This window comes from Mus caroli, unplaced genomic scaffold (assembly GCF_978045245.1).
Source record: "Mus caroli unplaced genomic scaffold, Mus_caroli_1 scaffold_19, whole genome shotgun sequence".
Taxonomy (NCBI): domain Eukaryota; kingdom Metazoa; phylum Chordata; class Mammalia; order Rodentia; family Muridae; genus Mus; species Mus caroli.
The window spans coordinates 72,069,131-72,085,065 of NW_028227274.1; the positions used below are offsets into that span (position 1 = coordinate 72,069,131).

The 15,935-nt window shown below is 44.8% G+C and overlaps 1 protein-coding gene across 1 annotated transcript in view; it reads right to left on the reverse strand.

The window, feature by feature from the left end:
* Nucleotides 1-12,626, reverse strand: part of Me2 (malic enzyme 2) — a 44,850-nt gene extending 32,224 nt beyond the window's left edge. Inside the window, exons 1-2 of the mRNA XM_021150383.3 lie at nucleotides 12,190-12,626; nucleotides 2,085-2,202 (exon numbers count right to left, since the gene is read on the reverse strand). Of these exons, the coding sequence (XP_021006042.1) occupies nucleotides 2,085-2,192 (108 nt within the window). The 5' untranslated portion in view covers nucleotides 2,193-2,202; nucleotides 12,190-12,626. The remainder of the gene's footprint in view (nucleotides 1-2,084; nucleotides 2,203-12,189) is intronic.
* Nucleotides 12,627-15,935: the final 3,309 nt, after the last annotated feature.

Sequence of the window (15,935 nt, forward strand, 5' to 3'; positions counted from 1 at the left end):
AACAAAAACACACACTTAAATGTTACCATAAAGTAGAACTTGAGACATAGCTCAGTGACAGAGGGTGGCTTAACATGTACAGGGCCCAGTGCTGGGATTGGAAGACAAGGAGAAAGAAAGAAGAGAGAGAAAAGAAAACATCTGTCAGTCTAAGAAGCCAGGCAGAGTGTGCTAGAGGGATGGGTCAGCAGTTGAGGGGACTTGCTGCTCTCCAGAGAACTCAAGTTCAACTCCCAGCACCCACACCAGGAGCCTCACAACCACCTGTAACAGCTCCGAGGATTCTGACACTGTTGCCTCTGCAAGCACCTACACACACATGCACAGATCCACCGACAGACAGACAGACACACACACAAGTAAAATAAGTAAACCCAACAGATTCACAATATGGCTGCTGTAAGACATTTAAAAAGATACAAAGTAGAGAATGGTAATTGCCGCAAAGAAACAGGAAATAAAAAGATACAAACTTATGGAAACATGATCTTAAGATAGGAAAAGCAGCAGAACAGGAAAAAAACTGGTGATGCCAGAGGGACAGGGGCTAAAAGCTGCCAGGTTTCAGAGACGGAGGAGGACTCTCCTGTCTACGCTGATGTCAAAGGCCCCTGGTGTTCAGCTCGGGCTTGCTTTGTAATGTGTCTGGCCGTTGGATCCAGAGTCTCCAAGCATGCTATGCTGGCTCTCTTCCATGACACTACAGCTCTGGTCCTGCACTGGAAACGAGTGACAGGTTAAAGAGCAAGTGATATTTGGCGTCAAGAGAAAAACCAGAAGGGACCTCCTTCACTAAGCTTCCTTTAATTGGTGGCCTGTGCAATTCTCTGGCCAGTACCAAGCATGCTAACGAGAGGAGTCCCGTACCTAACTTTCCTTTGCAGGCCTGAAACTCCCATAAACACGTTATACTAAACAGCTCCTATTTTTTTCTTTTATTATAATAAAAAACAATAATAATAAAAATAAAAGATTGGCAAAATTTTTTATGGCAAGTCTTTTAAAATAGGTCACACCTCTAATCTCAATGCACCACTTCCCAAAAGGTGTACTTCATTCACTGTGACAATCTCTGTGTCATCTCACAAGCTTTTTCTAAGAAATATCTCTTCAGAATTATATTTCAAAGCTATTTTGTGTATATATTTACCCAGGGTTGCATTTTATTCACGTCATTTTTGTGGTGCTAAGTACTGAATCCAGAAACCTGGTAGCACGCACTCCATCCCTGAACTATTCCCCACCATTACTGCCAGACCCTTAACCATATGCCAGGCAGGCACTATGCAGAGCATGTCCAGGCCCGCTTCACTCTCTCCATCTGAAGCATCGACGTGCAGGAGCTACCGCTCCGCCAGTCTTTTCAGAATGCATGAGGTGGGTTGCCAAGAGAGATTATTCAGATGCCAGTGTCGAACTGGAGTCAAACCCAGAGTCCTGCCCTGTAGATCCTGCTTAGTATTTAATATGACTACTAAATACTGAACAGGATTCGCCTATTCAGCCCAGCTTACACAAAGATGAAGACATGCCTGGCTGGATCTTCCACTGATGCCTTCTGCCCTACTAGTGATAATCTAAAAGTCAAGGCAATTTCTCCTTTGTAGCATTTGCTGAATTAATGGCCAAAAATATATGCAATGATTTGCGTCCAAAACGATGGGTGTGAGCTGGAAGGTCAATAAGGGTTTCATTTCAAGGTTTTACCCAATCAACCAAAGGTCTAATCATCCCAGGTGAGTTTCCTGATTGAAGCTAGGTAAAGCTACCTAACCCTCTTGCCAAAGGTCCTGGCCAGAGCACCCCTCTGAGGTGTTCTCATACTAATGCTGCTTTACTGCCCTCACCTAGCACTAGGAAGCAGTCAAGCCTTTTCTGATAGTAAAAGTTGTCAAGAGTAAGACTTAGAAGGGATGAAACAGCCCAATGGAAAAGATACGTACTGCATACAACAGGCAACTCGCCCCAAAAGGCCTCACTCAGTTGGCGCTGCTACAGAGCTACTGAATGCAAAATCTTCAAGCCTTACACAGCCCTGCCTAACCAGGAAGACAAGCCATGTTAGCGCTGTTGACGTTACTAACCTTGTTTGTTCTTGGATTCAACATGAGTGGCTTGCCCTTCTCCTTCAGGTGCACTCGGCGGCAGGTCAAGGTGCAAGGAGTGGTAACAGCTCTTAGCCGGGAAAACATCTTCTCTCCCCTGGAAGACAACGCAACGGTAAGCACCACACAGCGCCACACACCTTAAGCATTTTCAAAAGCAAATGTGGATGCTCGCTGCGTACTGAAAAATGCTTCAGTTTTAAGGCATCACTGAGAGAGAAGGCATCCCACCGGCAGCGGGAGCCACTACTTTATGCAAGTATGTGGTGGTGTGATGGTTTGTATATGATCAGCCCAGAAGGTGGTGCTATTAGAAGGTGTGGCCCTGTTGGAGTAGGCGTGGGCTTTAAGACCCTCATCCTTGCTGCCTGGAAGCCAGTATTCTGAGAGCAGCCTTCAAAGGAGGATGTAGAACTCTCTCTCAGCTCCTCCTGCACCATGACTGCCTGGATGCTGCCGTGTTCCTGCCTTGATGATAATGACTAAACCTCTGAACCTGTAAGCTAGCCCAAATTAAATGTCCTTATAAGGGTTGCCTTGGTCATGGCATCTGTTCACAGCAGTAAAACCCACACAGAGACAGATGGAGAGAGGGGAGTGAGAGAAGCGGGATGGATTCAGCACTATGAAGAGGGGAGGAACGGGAGACTCAAGGGTGGGGAGGAACAGCCTCAAGTGAGAAGCTTGCCCTGTCACCTGAGGCCATGGCGAAACACCGGCCTGTGTTGACGGCCATGTTTGGATCTGAATCCAGACAGGAGTCTGTATCAATGTCCATGGCCTATCTTACCACCAAAGATCACATGGACGTCTCTGATGCCTGGGATCACGGTGATATCCAAGGGTAGTGCAGAGCTGGCCTGACTCCTTAAAGGCTGCAGCGCTGGGGAAGGCAGGCCCTACACCTCTCCTGAGCAGCCCAGTAGAGCTTGACCCTGGAGGTGTGGGTGCTGGTGAGCTGCCGGAGAGCCTGAGAGCTGACCCCATCAGGGCAGTGCTGGAGAACCCTCCCTGGTGGTGTGAGGAAGAGCTGGCAGGCTGACCGACTCAGCTTCCACCCAAGGCCCAGATCCAGGGCTTTGAGTCGGCTCACCCCAACACCTACCCCATTGATGCACTACTATTGAATGAAGTTCATTAAGAGGCCCATTCTACAGACCAATGACTCAATGCAACAAACAGCTGCAAGTAAAGATGTGTAGACAAAAGGGTGTGTGTATATACTGAGTGACACACTGCAGCATCCACAGGAAGGTTTTTGTTTTCATTTTGGGGGTTCTTTTTTCTATTTTAATTTTTTCTTTTCTTCTTGAGTGTTGAGGGGAGGTCACAAGGGCCAAGTGCAGACACAAAGGACAGGAAGAGAAGTGGGATTAGGGTGCATAATGAATCAATAAATACAGGGTATCCCCGAGATAGCTGACAAATAGGGAGCTACACTACTGACGGGAGACATTTATACTTCCTGACCTTGGAAACTTGGCTACATTTCACTGTCAACTTGACTGAAATTAGAATCACCCAGAAGATACTCATCTAGGTATCTGTGAGCCCATTTCCAGAAAGGTTCAGTGGGAAAGCCCTACTCTTTCTGGATGACACCATGGCAAGGGATAGGGTCATAAACGAAAACAAAAAAAAAAAACAAACAGCCAGCCAGCGGTGGTGGTGGCGCACGCCTTTAATCCCAGCACTCGGGAGGCAGAGGCAGGCGGATCTCTGGGTTCGAGGCCAGCCTGGTCTACAGAGTGAGTTCCAGGACAGCCAGGGCTACCAGAGAAACCCTGTCTTGTAAAACCAAAAAAGAAGAAGATGAAAAAAAAACCACCAACAACAAAAACCAAAAACCAAACAAACAAAAGGTGTATACAGATGAAGCCAGCCTTCATCTCCCTCGGCTCCCTCGGTCCCAGCCACAAGCTCCTCCTGCTGTCGTGAACTCTGCCATGTTTTCTTGCCAGGATGGTCCTTACCCAGGATAAAGCCCTCTCCTTATAAGGTTCTTTGTCCAGGCTTTGATCACAGCAACAACAACAAAAAAAGCAAATATACAGTAACCACAAGTACCATACTCCATTTTGAATGCATATTACAAAGTTACAGGTGGAAAAGGTATGACACATGTGCAAAATACATCTGAAATTACTTCAAAAAAGAAACGTATATAGTAGTGTCCAGCATGCCCGCAAACGTTGAAATAACCATTGATTTTATTATAAGCCCTTAAAGAAGGCTGAAATGGCACTGCATACAAAGCTGGAATTATGAAGCTACATGGAGGGCTGAAACACAGCCCCTGAATGTCTAGATGGTGGTGTTATGGAAAGTCTTCACTTCTCCACTTTCCTTTTCAAGCTTCCTACCGAACAGGAAGATCCTTTGCTAAGCAGAAGTTCAAAGCCAACGGGGTGCTTAACCAAGCAATAAAACAAAACACAGCTGGCCCAACTTAAAGAAAAAAATTCCTAAAGAACAACCATAAAATAGAATAAAGCTCTCGTTCCAGCCTTCACAGATGCTACAGGGACAGTACGGTGTTCTTGGATTTCCTTTCCTCCCAGTTTCTGGTCTCCTCCTGCTTCCCACGGGAGATGATCCCAAAACAATAGGAATTCTCTAGTGAAGAAAAATGCATACCACACATTAAATTTTACCATCAAAGAAGACACTGGCTTCAAAGTATCTCAAGACTACACTGTTTTATTGACAAAGCAATACAGCTTTATGGTATTTAGTGTAGGTTGGCAATCAAAGATGCTTTTCTAAAAGCAACAGACTATGCATGGCCAGTTTGTTCTACAGGGTCCTTAGCCTGAGAATGGGCTTCACAGTTTTATAGGGTTACAACATGTGTGTGTGTGTATACACATATATACATATATATATACACACACATACATAAAACACATGTGACTCAGAAAGCCTGAACTATCCACTCACTGGTTCCTTACCTAAAAAAGGTTGCTGGACCCTGCTGCAGAGGCTACAAACCCTGTCATCTGGAGGACAGAAAATCTCCCACCTGCAGGCTGGAGAGATGGCTTGATGGTTAAAGAGCACTGAATACTCCTCCAGAGGACCTGGGTTCAATTCCCAGCACACACACACACACACACACACACACACACACACACACGGCAGCTCACAACTCTCTGTAACTCCAAGATCAAACATCCTCACACAGACACATGAAGGCATAGTGCACATAAAATAAAAATAAATTATCTTTTCAAAAAAGGTAAGAAAATCTCCCACACATATTTAACTAGCACACACACGCTGTGGGCCTGGAAGCCAGCAGCATTTCTGAATTATTTCTACAAATATTTCAGTCCAGAGATCAGCAAATTCAAATAAGGTGAGTTTTCCATGGCCGTGTAAGTAACTCTTTTGAGCTGTTTTCTGCCTTGCACCAGAAACTGAAAGAAAATGTTCCCCGGGCATCTGCTTGACACCCGCAGCCCCCACCAACACACTCCCATCCTGCTGACGCTTGCGTAAGGCAAAGATGAAGGCTTGCACCAGTGTTTCAATCGCTTTACAGAGTCATAGATACAAGGAACTTCTAAACAAAGTGTGAAAGGTTCGGAAGGCAGAGAGAAGAACCTGTGAACAGGGTTTCCTTCTTGGAGGAAGTGAAAAATCACTGTCCATAAAAGACCAAGGCAGACAGGAACTTGTTCAACTGTAGGGAGGAAATCTAAGCTGAGAAGAGAGGCAGTGGTGAGAAGAGAAAACTGGATGATGGAGGGAGAACTAACAATCAAAATCTTCCTAAGTGACCCGTTGGGGCCCTCAAAGACCATCTATGATCCAATTAAAATGGCACGATTAAAATGCAGCTGTGGTTTCTTTTAAGTGAGAAAAACTGGCAAAAGTCTATAGATGGAAGCAGAGTTCTGTGTTTAGTGAAGACTGTACATGTGTAACAGGAATAAAACACTGAAAACAAATGTACAAACATAAACACGTAATTACAATCTGGAGAGACGGAGAGCAGAGAGAACACAAGACAATTTGATTTTTCAATTTTTACTTCACGTAATTTTTTTTTTTCTTTTTGTTTTTTTCCAGACAGGGTTTCTCTGTATAACCCTGGCTGTCCTGGAATTCACTCTGTAGACCAAGCTGGCCTCAAACTCAGAAATCCACCTGCCTCTGCCTCCCAAGTGATAGGATTAAAGGTGTGCGCCACCACTACCTGGCATTCACAAAATTTTTTATCATTCCTAAAATTTTAATTTTATTTGTACATAACCTAAATATCTAAGTTTACTGTCTGAAGATCACAAAGCCCGGAGACCCAGAAGTCAAATAGCCTCATTTCTTCAGATTTAAATGTACTTTTCATTTACACATTGGAAACGGAAGACACAGCATTAAGAGAACAGTGAATGGTTTTGTTTTGCCTCCTATGCAGCTCCCCACTCCTCTGGACACAAGCACTGTAACTTATTTTATATCCTATAGAACAACTAAGGAAGAAAACTATGTATTTATTTATAGAAATGTCTTACTCTCCTTCCACATTTCAGCCACCAATTCTATGAAGATACAGCATCTCTCCTATAAATTACAACAAATGACTGCGCAGGTGTATATAGGGACTTACTCCAATACAAACAACTCTACAGCAGGTAACAGAGGTGCCCTACGATTACGTTCAACTGTGATAGCACAGACATAGTGCCAACCAGCAGGTTAAAGACCCACACTCAAGCAGACGGTCACCTGTCCTTCTCAACAAGCACTCCTTAAGGGCTTAATAGTTTGTAGAATGGTTCACAGTACTCAGAGGAAGGCTTGCTACATTTACCGTTTAGTTATAAGACATGGGAAGGCTGCAGATGAACAGCAAGATGGAGAGATAGACTGGGCAAAGTTCAGAGACACAGGATGCGCAGCCTTCCCTGCTCTGCCACGCACTTGGCAACCCAGGAGAGCATGAACCCTTCTAAGTCAGGAGGTTTTACAGAGCTTAATGTCCAGCCCCACCCTTGGCAGAGATCAGGGGTGAGGTTCAATGTTCCAGCCCTCCGGTCCCTGCAGCACCCTGTCCCATCCTGGAACTCTCCAGGAACACCACCAAGTTACCTCATTAACATAAAATGGTGTGATCAAAAAGTCTTACCAAGAACAACAAGTGACATTCCTGTCACTCAAGAAACTCCGAGAATTGTAGCTCTCAGCAAAGAACAAGACAAAGATCAAATACATGTCAGAGTCATAGGATATGTGAATGTGACCCTGGTATTTTTTTTCTTTCTTTCCTTAGATCTTTAAAAAAAAAAAAAACCTACTGTCATTCTACACATGTATGTAATACATTCTGGTAACACACACACACACACACCTTCTCATCCTCTTCCCATCCCAGGACCCTCACCAGTCCCCTTCCAGCTCTCATGTCTTTTGGAGAGAGGGTTATTTTGTTTTGTGATCTTCCCCCCTCTGTTTTGAGGAGTAGGGCTGCACTCTGTACCTCCAAATCAAGTAAGTCTTTCTGCCTAAAGCCAAAGATTATAGATTCTTAAACCAAATCCATAACCTTAAAGTTAACCCTGCCCTCATTAGTGGATTTACATACCTAACAGCTTTTCCTTGAATCACACCTACAGTTCCACCTACCTTCAACTTAATTTATTGGAAACCATGACAGCTCAATGACAGGAACTGGCACACGCTATTTCACCCCACTTAACAGTTACTGTCTGGATTTCGGATCTGGCTTTCCCTTCATGTTCCAAACCACCGCCCTTGAAACTTTGGTTAGATTCATTTGTTTCTTCAAATTTCATGTAGTTATTTCCTTCCCCTCCTAATCCCGTCCTTCCAAATAAAATTACTAGTTAAACAATGTCTGTGTCCTAAATTCTCTTATGTCGTTAGTGTTCTGTTTCTTTTCTTTGAGACAAGTCTCAGATGTCAGCCCTCAAGCCTCCAATCTTCCGGCCTCCACCTCAAAGGCATTGCCCCACCTGGCTAGATCTGCTGTGCTAGATGGCACCCAGGCACACAGGCAAGCGCTCTACCAACTCAGTGTTCTACATCCCCGCCCTGATTACCTGTTGTGGATGGGCACTTTTTTCACTTTATTTGTCCACACGTCTACTTGAACACTTCTTATATTCGCCTGTTCATATTTTATAACTTAAAATTCTGGTTTCATTACATATTCCTAGACCTTTTCAGGACCCTTCACAAATCATTTGAATGTCTCTACTACTAAGATACATACCTAACAGCTTAACAAATTTTGGTTTCTTTCCTGACATAATTTTTACCCGAGGTCATTTTCTTTTGAAAATGGCAGACATCTTTGACCGTGGGTCACTATATGTTTTCTGCCAACTTTTGGGGGCCACTGCAAGTTTGCTTTAGTGAGATCCAGGGTTTACAGCCTAAAACCAGTTCTTAAATTAGTCCATATTCTAAATAGAGGCATAGCTCCAAACCCAGATTCAAGTGAGCTGAAGATACTTCAACTGTAAAGCCAATGCATATCTTTTTTTTTTTTTTTCTTCTTTTGGTTTTTTGAGACAGGGTTTCTCTGTAGCCCTGACTGTCCAGGAACTCACTTTGTAGACCAGGCTGGCCTCAAACTCAGAAATCCGCCTGCCTCTGCCTCCCAAGTGCTGGGATTAAAGGCATGCGCCACCACGCCCAGCTACCAGACAGAAACGAGCTGGTCACCATCTGGAAAGGCTATCCACTAGAGACCAGGGCCTTTCACACTATTCACAAAACAGAGGTCATGACTTGATGTAATGAGCAAGTTTGGCAGTTAGAGACCTGAACTTGAATGTGGACTCGGATAATTACCAGTTTAGCATGAGCAGTCACTCTGGAGATCAGAAATAAATGGTCTCTGAATTGGCACTGGGGTCAGTCACATTTTCACGGGCCTGTGACCACCTACGGAGAAACTAGGACAATATAATAGCATTGCTCATAATATTAACTGTATCCTTTGTCTTTGTTATGAACTATGACTTCCCTTTCTGGTGGTGAAATCCTATCTCTTAGGGCAGGGTTGGTCAGTGAGCTTTTCAGGGGCTTTTGTTACTGTCTTAAAGACACAGTTCTATGTTCCGAAAGGTTGGTCCTAAAGTCACTAATCACAAAAGGTGGATCTCAAAATCACAGCAGCCCTCCTGCCTGCCAAACAGCAGGATTTACAGTAGTCTTTAAGGCTTTCAACTTAAAGAAACACTGGCAATCTCATGTCTGGTCCCAAATACCTACATATATAACATACCTCTACAGATACACTTAACGACAACAAAAACTATTATTAAAGTCTAGTCTAGGAACCAACCGCTCCATTAGAACACTTGTGTTTTGGGTTCAATGAGTAAGGTGCTCCCTTCACAATCATGAGGACCTGAGTTCAAATCCTCTTATAGCCAGTTTCATAGGTGCATGCAACCAGTTTCATAGGTGCCAGGAGTCAAGGGATTGAGGCAGCAGATCTTGCTCGAGGAAACTGACTGGCTTGCTAGTCAGTCTTGACAAAGGTCAGCCGGAGGACTAGTGAAAGATCCTGTCTCAGAAACTAAGATGGAGAAGTAACTGAGGGAGACGGCTGTGGCCTCCATACTTAGTACACACAAATACAACACACACGAAAGGAAAGGGAAGCCCAGTTGTGAAACACACAGAGTGTCGGAGGATGTGCACACATAATGTTGCGATCTTATTACGAGCTTCGCTGCCTGACTTGAAGGTTTTTCAATAAAAAGAAAGGTCATTTGGCAGGCACCGAAGTCAATACTGCCTGGATTTAAACCTTGGTTTGCCACTTGCTATACCCACTATTTGGTAGTTAAGTTACACCCTCCCTGTGTTTCAGTTCTCCTCCAAGTTCAGAGCAGGAACGACTCAAAGGGCTTCCTTCACTCCCTGAAGACTTAAATTAAGATAGCTTTAAATTAGACCCATAACGCTTATTGAAATGCTGTATAATAAACGCTCCTTATTAAGGATAACCACTGCTGCTGGCTAGCCTGGACAGGAGTTGCATTCTAAATGCCAGCGAGTTTCTGCATCAACATTTTTTAATGACTAAATTAAGAGGCTATGAGGATAATCAAGATTAACTCTTAAAATACCTCATTCTCTATCCGGGTCAGGAAGGACCCATATGAACAGCACAGAGATCCAGACAACAGAAAATACTGCAGTAGCTACAGAAGTAACGTGTTTGTCACTTTGAAATTTGTAAACATTGATCAGTTTCAGCCATATAAGCATATTTCAGCCATAAGCATTTACCTTCAAGTAAACTAGCTAACCTTCAATAAAATAATGAAGTCAAATATAACTTTAACCCCAGATTTGTTCCCTAAGATCAAAGGATTTGTGTTTTCTTTGTGTCTCAAATATAACAAGTTTGCTTCACAATCAATGAGTTATAATTTTATATTAACATAATATAAAAAGTTAATACAGATGAGAATTTTAAAAATGGAATTAAATACAAATTAGGCATAAACGGAATCACAAAGCTTTTTACTTAAACAAGGACAAAGCCTGTAAAATGAGCAGGTGTGGAGGCTCAGGTGTTCAAGCGCTTGGGAATCCCTGGGCAGGAGTCAATTCCAGGCCAGCTTGGGCGATGTCAGACCCTGTCTAAAAACAAACCAACCAACTAAATAAATAAAAACACTGCCCTGAAATGGTGAGTCACTTATCACTTTGAAATGTACGTTTCATAAATTTACTAAACTCCTTATAAGAATGTAACTCAGTCGCTTCTTCATTAGCAGCTTGGGGAGAAGGAATGGAAACCTAATAAAAGCCAGGTCCAGCAGCCCTAACGATGAGAAGGCATTATCTCATCATTTATGGCCTCTGTGTCTAACTTTCAAGCTTTCACTACTACACAAAAGAGCCAGGCTCAGCTTGCAAATCTAAGCTCAAACCGGATTTCTTAGAAGTCCAGTCTTAAAAAGTTACAAACTGTTTTCCTGAATTTCTGGAAAGCATGTAGCAGATATATAGCCAGCGAGTTATAAAATACATACACAAGATACATGTACTTTTTTATTTATTAGAAAGATGTGTTTCTCCTCTAACTCCCAGAATATTTGGAAACTAAAAATAAAACATTAGTTTGCAATCCCTTGACAACATAAACAATGCTTAAGGAGTATGCATGGTTAAGAGTACAACTATGAAGTCAGCTTAAATCCAGTCCTTTATTATTAGAGACCCCCATCTAGAAATAAGTTACTTAACCTTCTTAAGTATTTGCTGGGACACAACAGCACTAACCTAAAAGGGTTATTCTGGAAGCAACCTGTTCAGAGAACAGTGCCCACACCATTTCTAACAACTGTGTTGCTACTGGTTGCTAACAATTCCTACACCAGCAGAAATAACAACGATATTAACTGCTTTGCTTAGAAGTGATTGCCACAAGCAATTAAGAGGATAATTCCAGGAACCCAATGTTATACTAAAGGTGCACTTCGGTTGAGATCAGTTATTTTGATCACGCTTCTCACCACAAACAATGCTCATTTTCTAGAATGATCGTCAGTACCAAAAATAAATAAATACGGTCGACCCTAAAGCCACAACAAACGCAACACCTGACTCTGGGTTGGTTAGGAAAAGCGTTAAGAGTCACCTGCCAATCCCGGTGCACAGATGCCATTTCATAAGAATGGACAGAACCACGCCAATCTTGGAACTTTCGCCTGCCACAACTCTTTCTATTAAAATAAGGAACACACACACACATGCACACATCCCAACTCCTATGCCTCCCTGAGCTCGGTTGGGAAAGAAATCTTGCTAAAGAGGGTTTGAACCACAAAATAAGTCTTTCCCAAGAGCAGAGGGAAAGGAGACTTGGGATGCTCGAGGTCTGGGATCCACCTGGCTGGAGCCCTAGGAGGAAAGCGCGGTGTCCTGGCACCAGCGAGCCCGGAATCCCAGAGAGCGCGGCGCCCCTCCCTCCGCCCCGCTGCCCACGGGCCAGGCCCGCCGCACGCGCGAACACAAGCCGCGCGAGCGGTTCCCGGAGCGAAAAGGCCCGGGGCCACCCCCGAGCCAGGCCCTCCGCTCCGCGCCTTACCGGACGCCTGGCCCGTGCCAGGTGGTGCAGCAAGCAGAGAGGCCGCGGCGCTACAGCCGGAGATGCTCGGCCCTGGCGCCACCCTGCCAGCCTCCCGCGAGCTCCTGGCAGCCGGCGCCAGCTCCGGCTCGCTCTGCCGGGGACCCGCCCCACACGCGCAGAGGTAGCGGAGAAAGAGGCGCGGGCCGGTGCCGGGCTGACCGACAGGGACGCGGGCCAATAGGAAGCTCGGAGCTGGCGCGGGGCGTGGCTCAGGCCTGGTTCCGCCCTCGGCTCGGTTCCTCTCCGGCACCTTCCTGCGCCGGGTTCCTGGGTGTTAACTGTTCTGAGGCCGCGTGCATCAGCTCACGTGCGACCCCGACGGCGGGAGGACGGACGTGCTTCGGGGGAGCTGTACTCGGCTCCATGGGATAGCGCAGGGTGGCTTATCCCGATCACCGGCCAGGTCCGCAGGGCGTTCACGCGAGAAGACGTTGTGCGCAGGCGCGACGCTGGGTCGGCGAGTACCAATCTCCCAGTCCAGCAGACAGGAGAGAATAATGGTGTGGGTTCTCGTGGACCGCCCGTGGAGGAAGGAAGAAGCGGTCGACGTAGGAGATTGGAGAGTAGAGACCACAAGATACGCTAGATCCGTCGCTTTTGGAGCGCCGTATTTTTCTGATTAGTATTTATTGGTGTGTATAGATCTTCTGTAAAATTCTGTGCCATCGTCCATGGCTGCTGGCCCAGTTACTGACCTACCGGGAATTTACTAATCACTAGTGCTGCCACCGTCGCCGTAAATATAAAGTGTTCCTGGGAAAGTGCTACAGGAGTTCATCTTCGAATCCTTGAAAACAGCAAGGAACCTACAGACACACACACACACTCTCTCTCTCACACACACACTCACACATACCCCTTCCCACATATGCTCCCACTCTCAGCTAGGATTTTGGAGAATATTTATTTTTGTTTCAGAAACCGTAATCGCTAGGAATTATTCACTGTAATGGAATCTATTTACACTTAAGGAATAGAAACAGTAATTTTAAAAGATAGAAGGGTAAATAAGAGGCAACAAAGAATAAGAAAATTAAAGGTGATGGAAATGTATAGGAAACGTTTAAGAGAAGACGGGAAAACGAATTGTTCCCCTCAAAGCAGTTACAGGGCTCCGAAGGGTGGGGCACGTGAGGAAAGACTGCAATTAGATGACCGATGATAGACATGGCTGCTAGAGTCACCACCGCAGTAAAGAGGAAACAAATGTGGCCTGACATAACCCTGCCTGCCAGAAACTCAAGGTGTGGCCAGTTGAATGGAGGAGCTACAAAGTGCAAGTGTCATGAATTCATCAGTGAAGTTCTGTTGTCCTCCACAGTCTGCCCTCTGTTAGGATTATTGTGCAAAGAACTGTCACAATAGAATTAATTTTGCTTGAGGTCAATAGAGTCCTTATTAAATGCAGTGTCTGCTAATGTCAAGAAGACAGGCGCCCATTTGCCTGATGCACTCAGACTTGCAGATTTCCCCAAGAGATTGGTCAAATGCCTTCCAGTGAAACTTAAATGATTTGTTATTATACAAACAAGCTAGTCTTTCTGCTGTTCTCCCTCTTCCTCCTGTCCCCTCACTCTACCCCTACACACACACACACACACCATTCACTCTTGGAAAGGGCTGGGCATGGAGTGTGAAGTGTGGTTAAAGGGAACCAGCCAGACAAACCAACCACAGTGTCATAAGATGGTGATCCGGGATGAAGAGTACCGAGAGTCTGAAGACCTGGGGTTTCTCACCTGTTCTGTGTACCCAAACATTCTGAAGAACAGTGACATAATTCTTAGAACCCTCGTTTCTGTAGACAAGAGTTACTTTGAAGGCTCTCATCCCTGAGATGGTAAAGCGGTCATTGCTTTGTAACTGACAAATCATGAAACATACACAAGCCTTAGAAAGTTCTGTACTCTTGACTTTACTGTTTATCAAACACCTAATCTAATCTATTCAGTGTTGCTAGGGTCAAGAAATTCCATCCTCACATGGTACTGGGTTTGGTTCTATAGTACTTGTAGCATAACAGTGAGATAGCTTGTTAATATTTGCCTTTAGGAATCTGGAAGGCGTGGGCACGTGCCCTGGAAGTCAGGGGACACCCATGGGAGTCAGTTCTTTCCTTTCACATCAAGGAATTGAACTCGTCATTAGGTTTTGCATTGTGTCTTTTATCTGCTGAGTCACCTCCCTAGTCCTCACAAGTTAATACTTCAAAGGTGAAGATTTGTTCTATCTGGAGATAGAACTAGAGTACACTGGTTCGTATTTAAACAGACAAAGGAACCATTACACATCTCTGCATCTCTAGGAGTAATGCAAACAGGTGGGCATTTTTGCTTTTCCATACAGATTTAACCCAGGGCTTCAGGCATACTAGACAGCCGTTCTGTTGCTGAACTATATCCCTAGCCTTCTTTTTTACTTTTGACTCAAGACAGGCTCTCACAGGTTGGCCTTGAACTCACTGTTGTGTGGCAGTTTTTCTAAAGAAAGGCAAAACATTCTGTCATGCAGACTAGCTACACTAGGCCCCTCTCTACAAGTGCATGTAAGCACTAAAGACTGAGAGGAACTCTTAGATAAGCCTATCTGTGTAGCAAACTCTCAGACAAACTGAGCGGCCCAGAAGAGGCTTGGGCCAGCTAAGCTGCCTGGAAGAAGATACCCTCTAACCTACTGGGCTACCTGCTGGTTGTGTGGTGAACTCCAGGTCTCCTCACCTGCTGCCAACCATGCTGGTGTGGGATTTTGGCAACTCAGCTGTGCGTTACCTCGGTAAAGCTCATTGGTTCACCAAATTGGATTTTGTGGTGTCCTTACTTAGGTCGGTCATCAGTTGTGTATCTGGAGTGAGTAGACATTGGTCTTAGTTAGGATTTCATTCCTGTGAAGAGACACCATGACCACGGCAACTCTTATAAAGGAAAACACTTAATTGGGCCTGGCTTAGAATTCAGAGGTTTAGTCAATTGCCATTGTGGTGGGAAGCATGGCAGTGTGCAGGCAGACATGGTGCGGGGGACAGAGCTGAGAGTTCCACGTCTTAATCCGCAGGCAGCAGAAGTGTGCCACACTGAGTATAGATGGAGCACATGAGACCTCAAAGCTTGCCTCCAAAGTAACACACTTTCAACAAGGCCACAACTACAAGACCACAGGTCCGAATAGTGCCATTCCCTGTGGTCCAGGCTTTCAAATTCATGATTCTATGGGGCCATTCCTATTCAAACGACCACAACCTTTCTTCACATCTCCCCAGGAACAGTATCATAGCACCTTCTCTGTAACTAGTACAGAATTTTAAAAACACAAATGAAAAGGTCTGCTGTCTGTGGCAGTGGGTCGGGGTACAGAGAACAAAATATTACTGTCCCATTCATGGTATTAAAAGATCCTGTCTTCTCAATTTCATCTAACAGGTGTTAAGATATATTCTATAAAAGAATGATTATTGTGATTCAAACAAGATATTTTTTCTACATCTGGACAGTAACTGTTGGAAGCTGAGCAGGGCTTAATCACTTTCCGAATGGTCCCTAAGAGAATGAAAGAACTTCCAAAGGAGAAGAGTCTCTACTAAATGGAGCTAGAAGCTTACGACCTTGACTAGAAGCCTGGCTCAACTCTAAACAGAGCGAAGACGAGGAAGGAGCCTGCTGCACATGCCCTAGGAAAGAGTCACTGGATTCCAATGTGTTTGTGTTTCT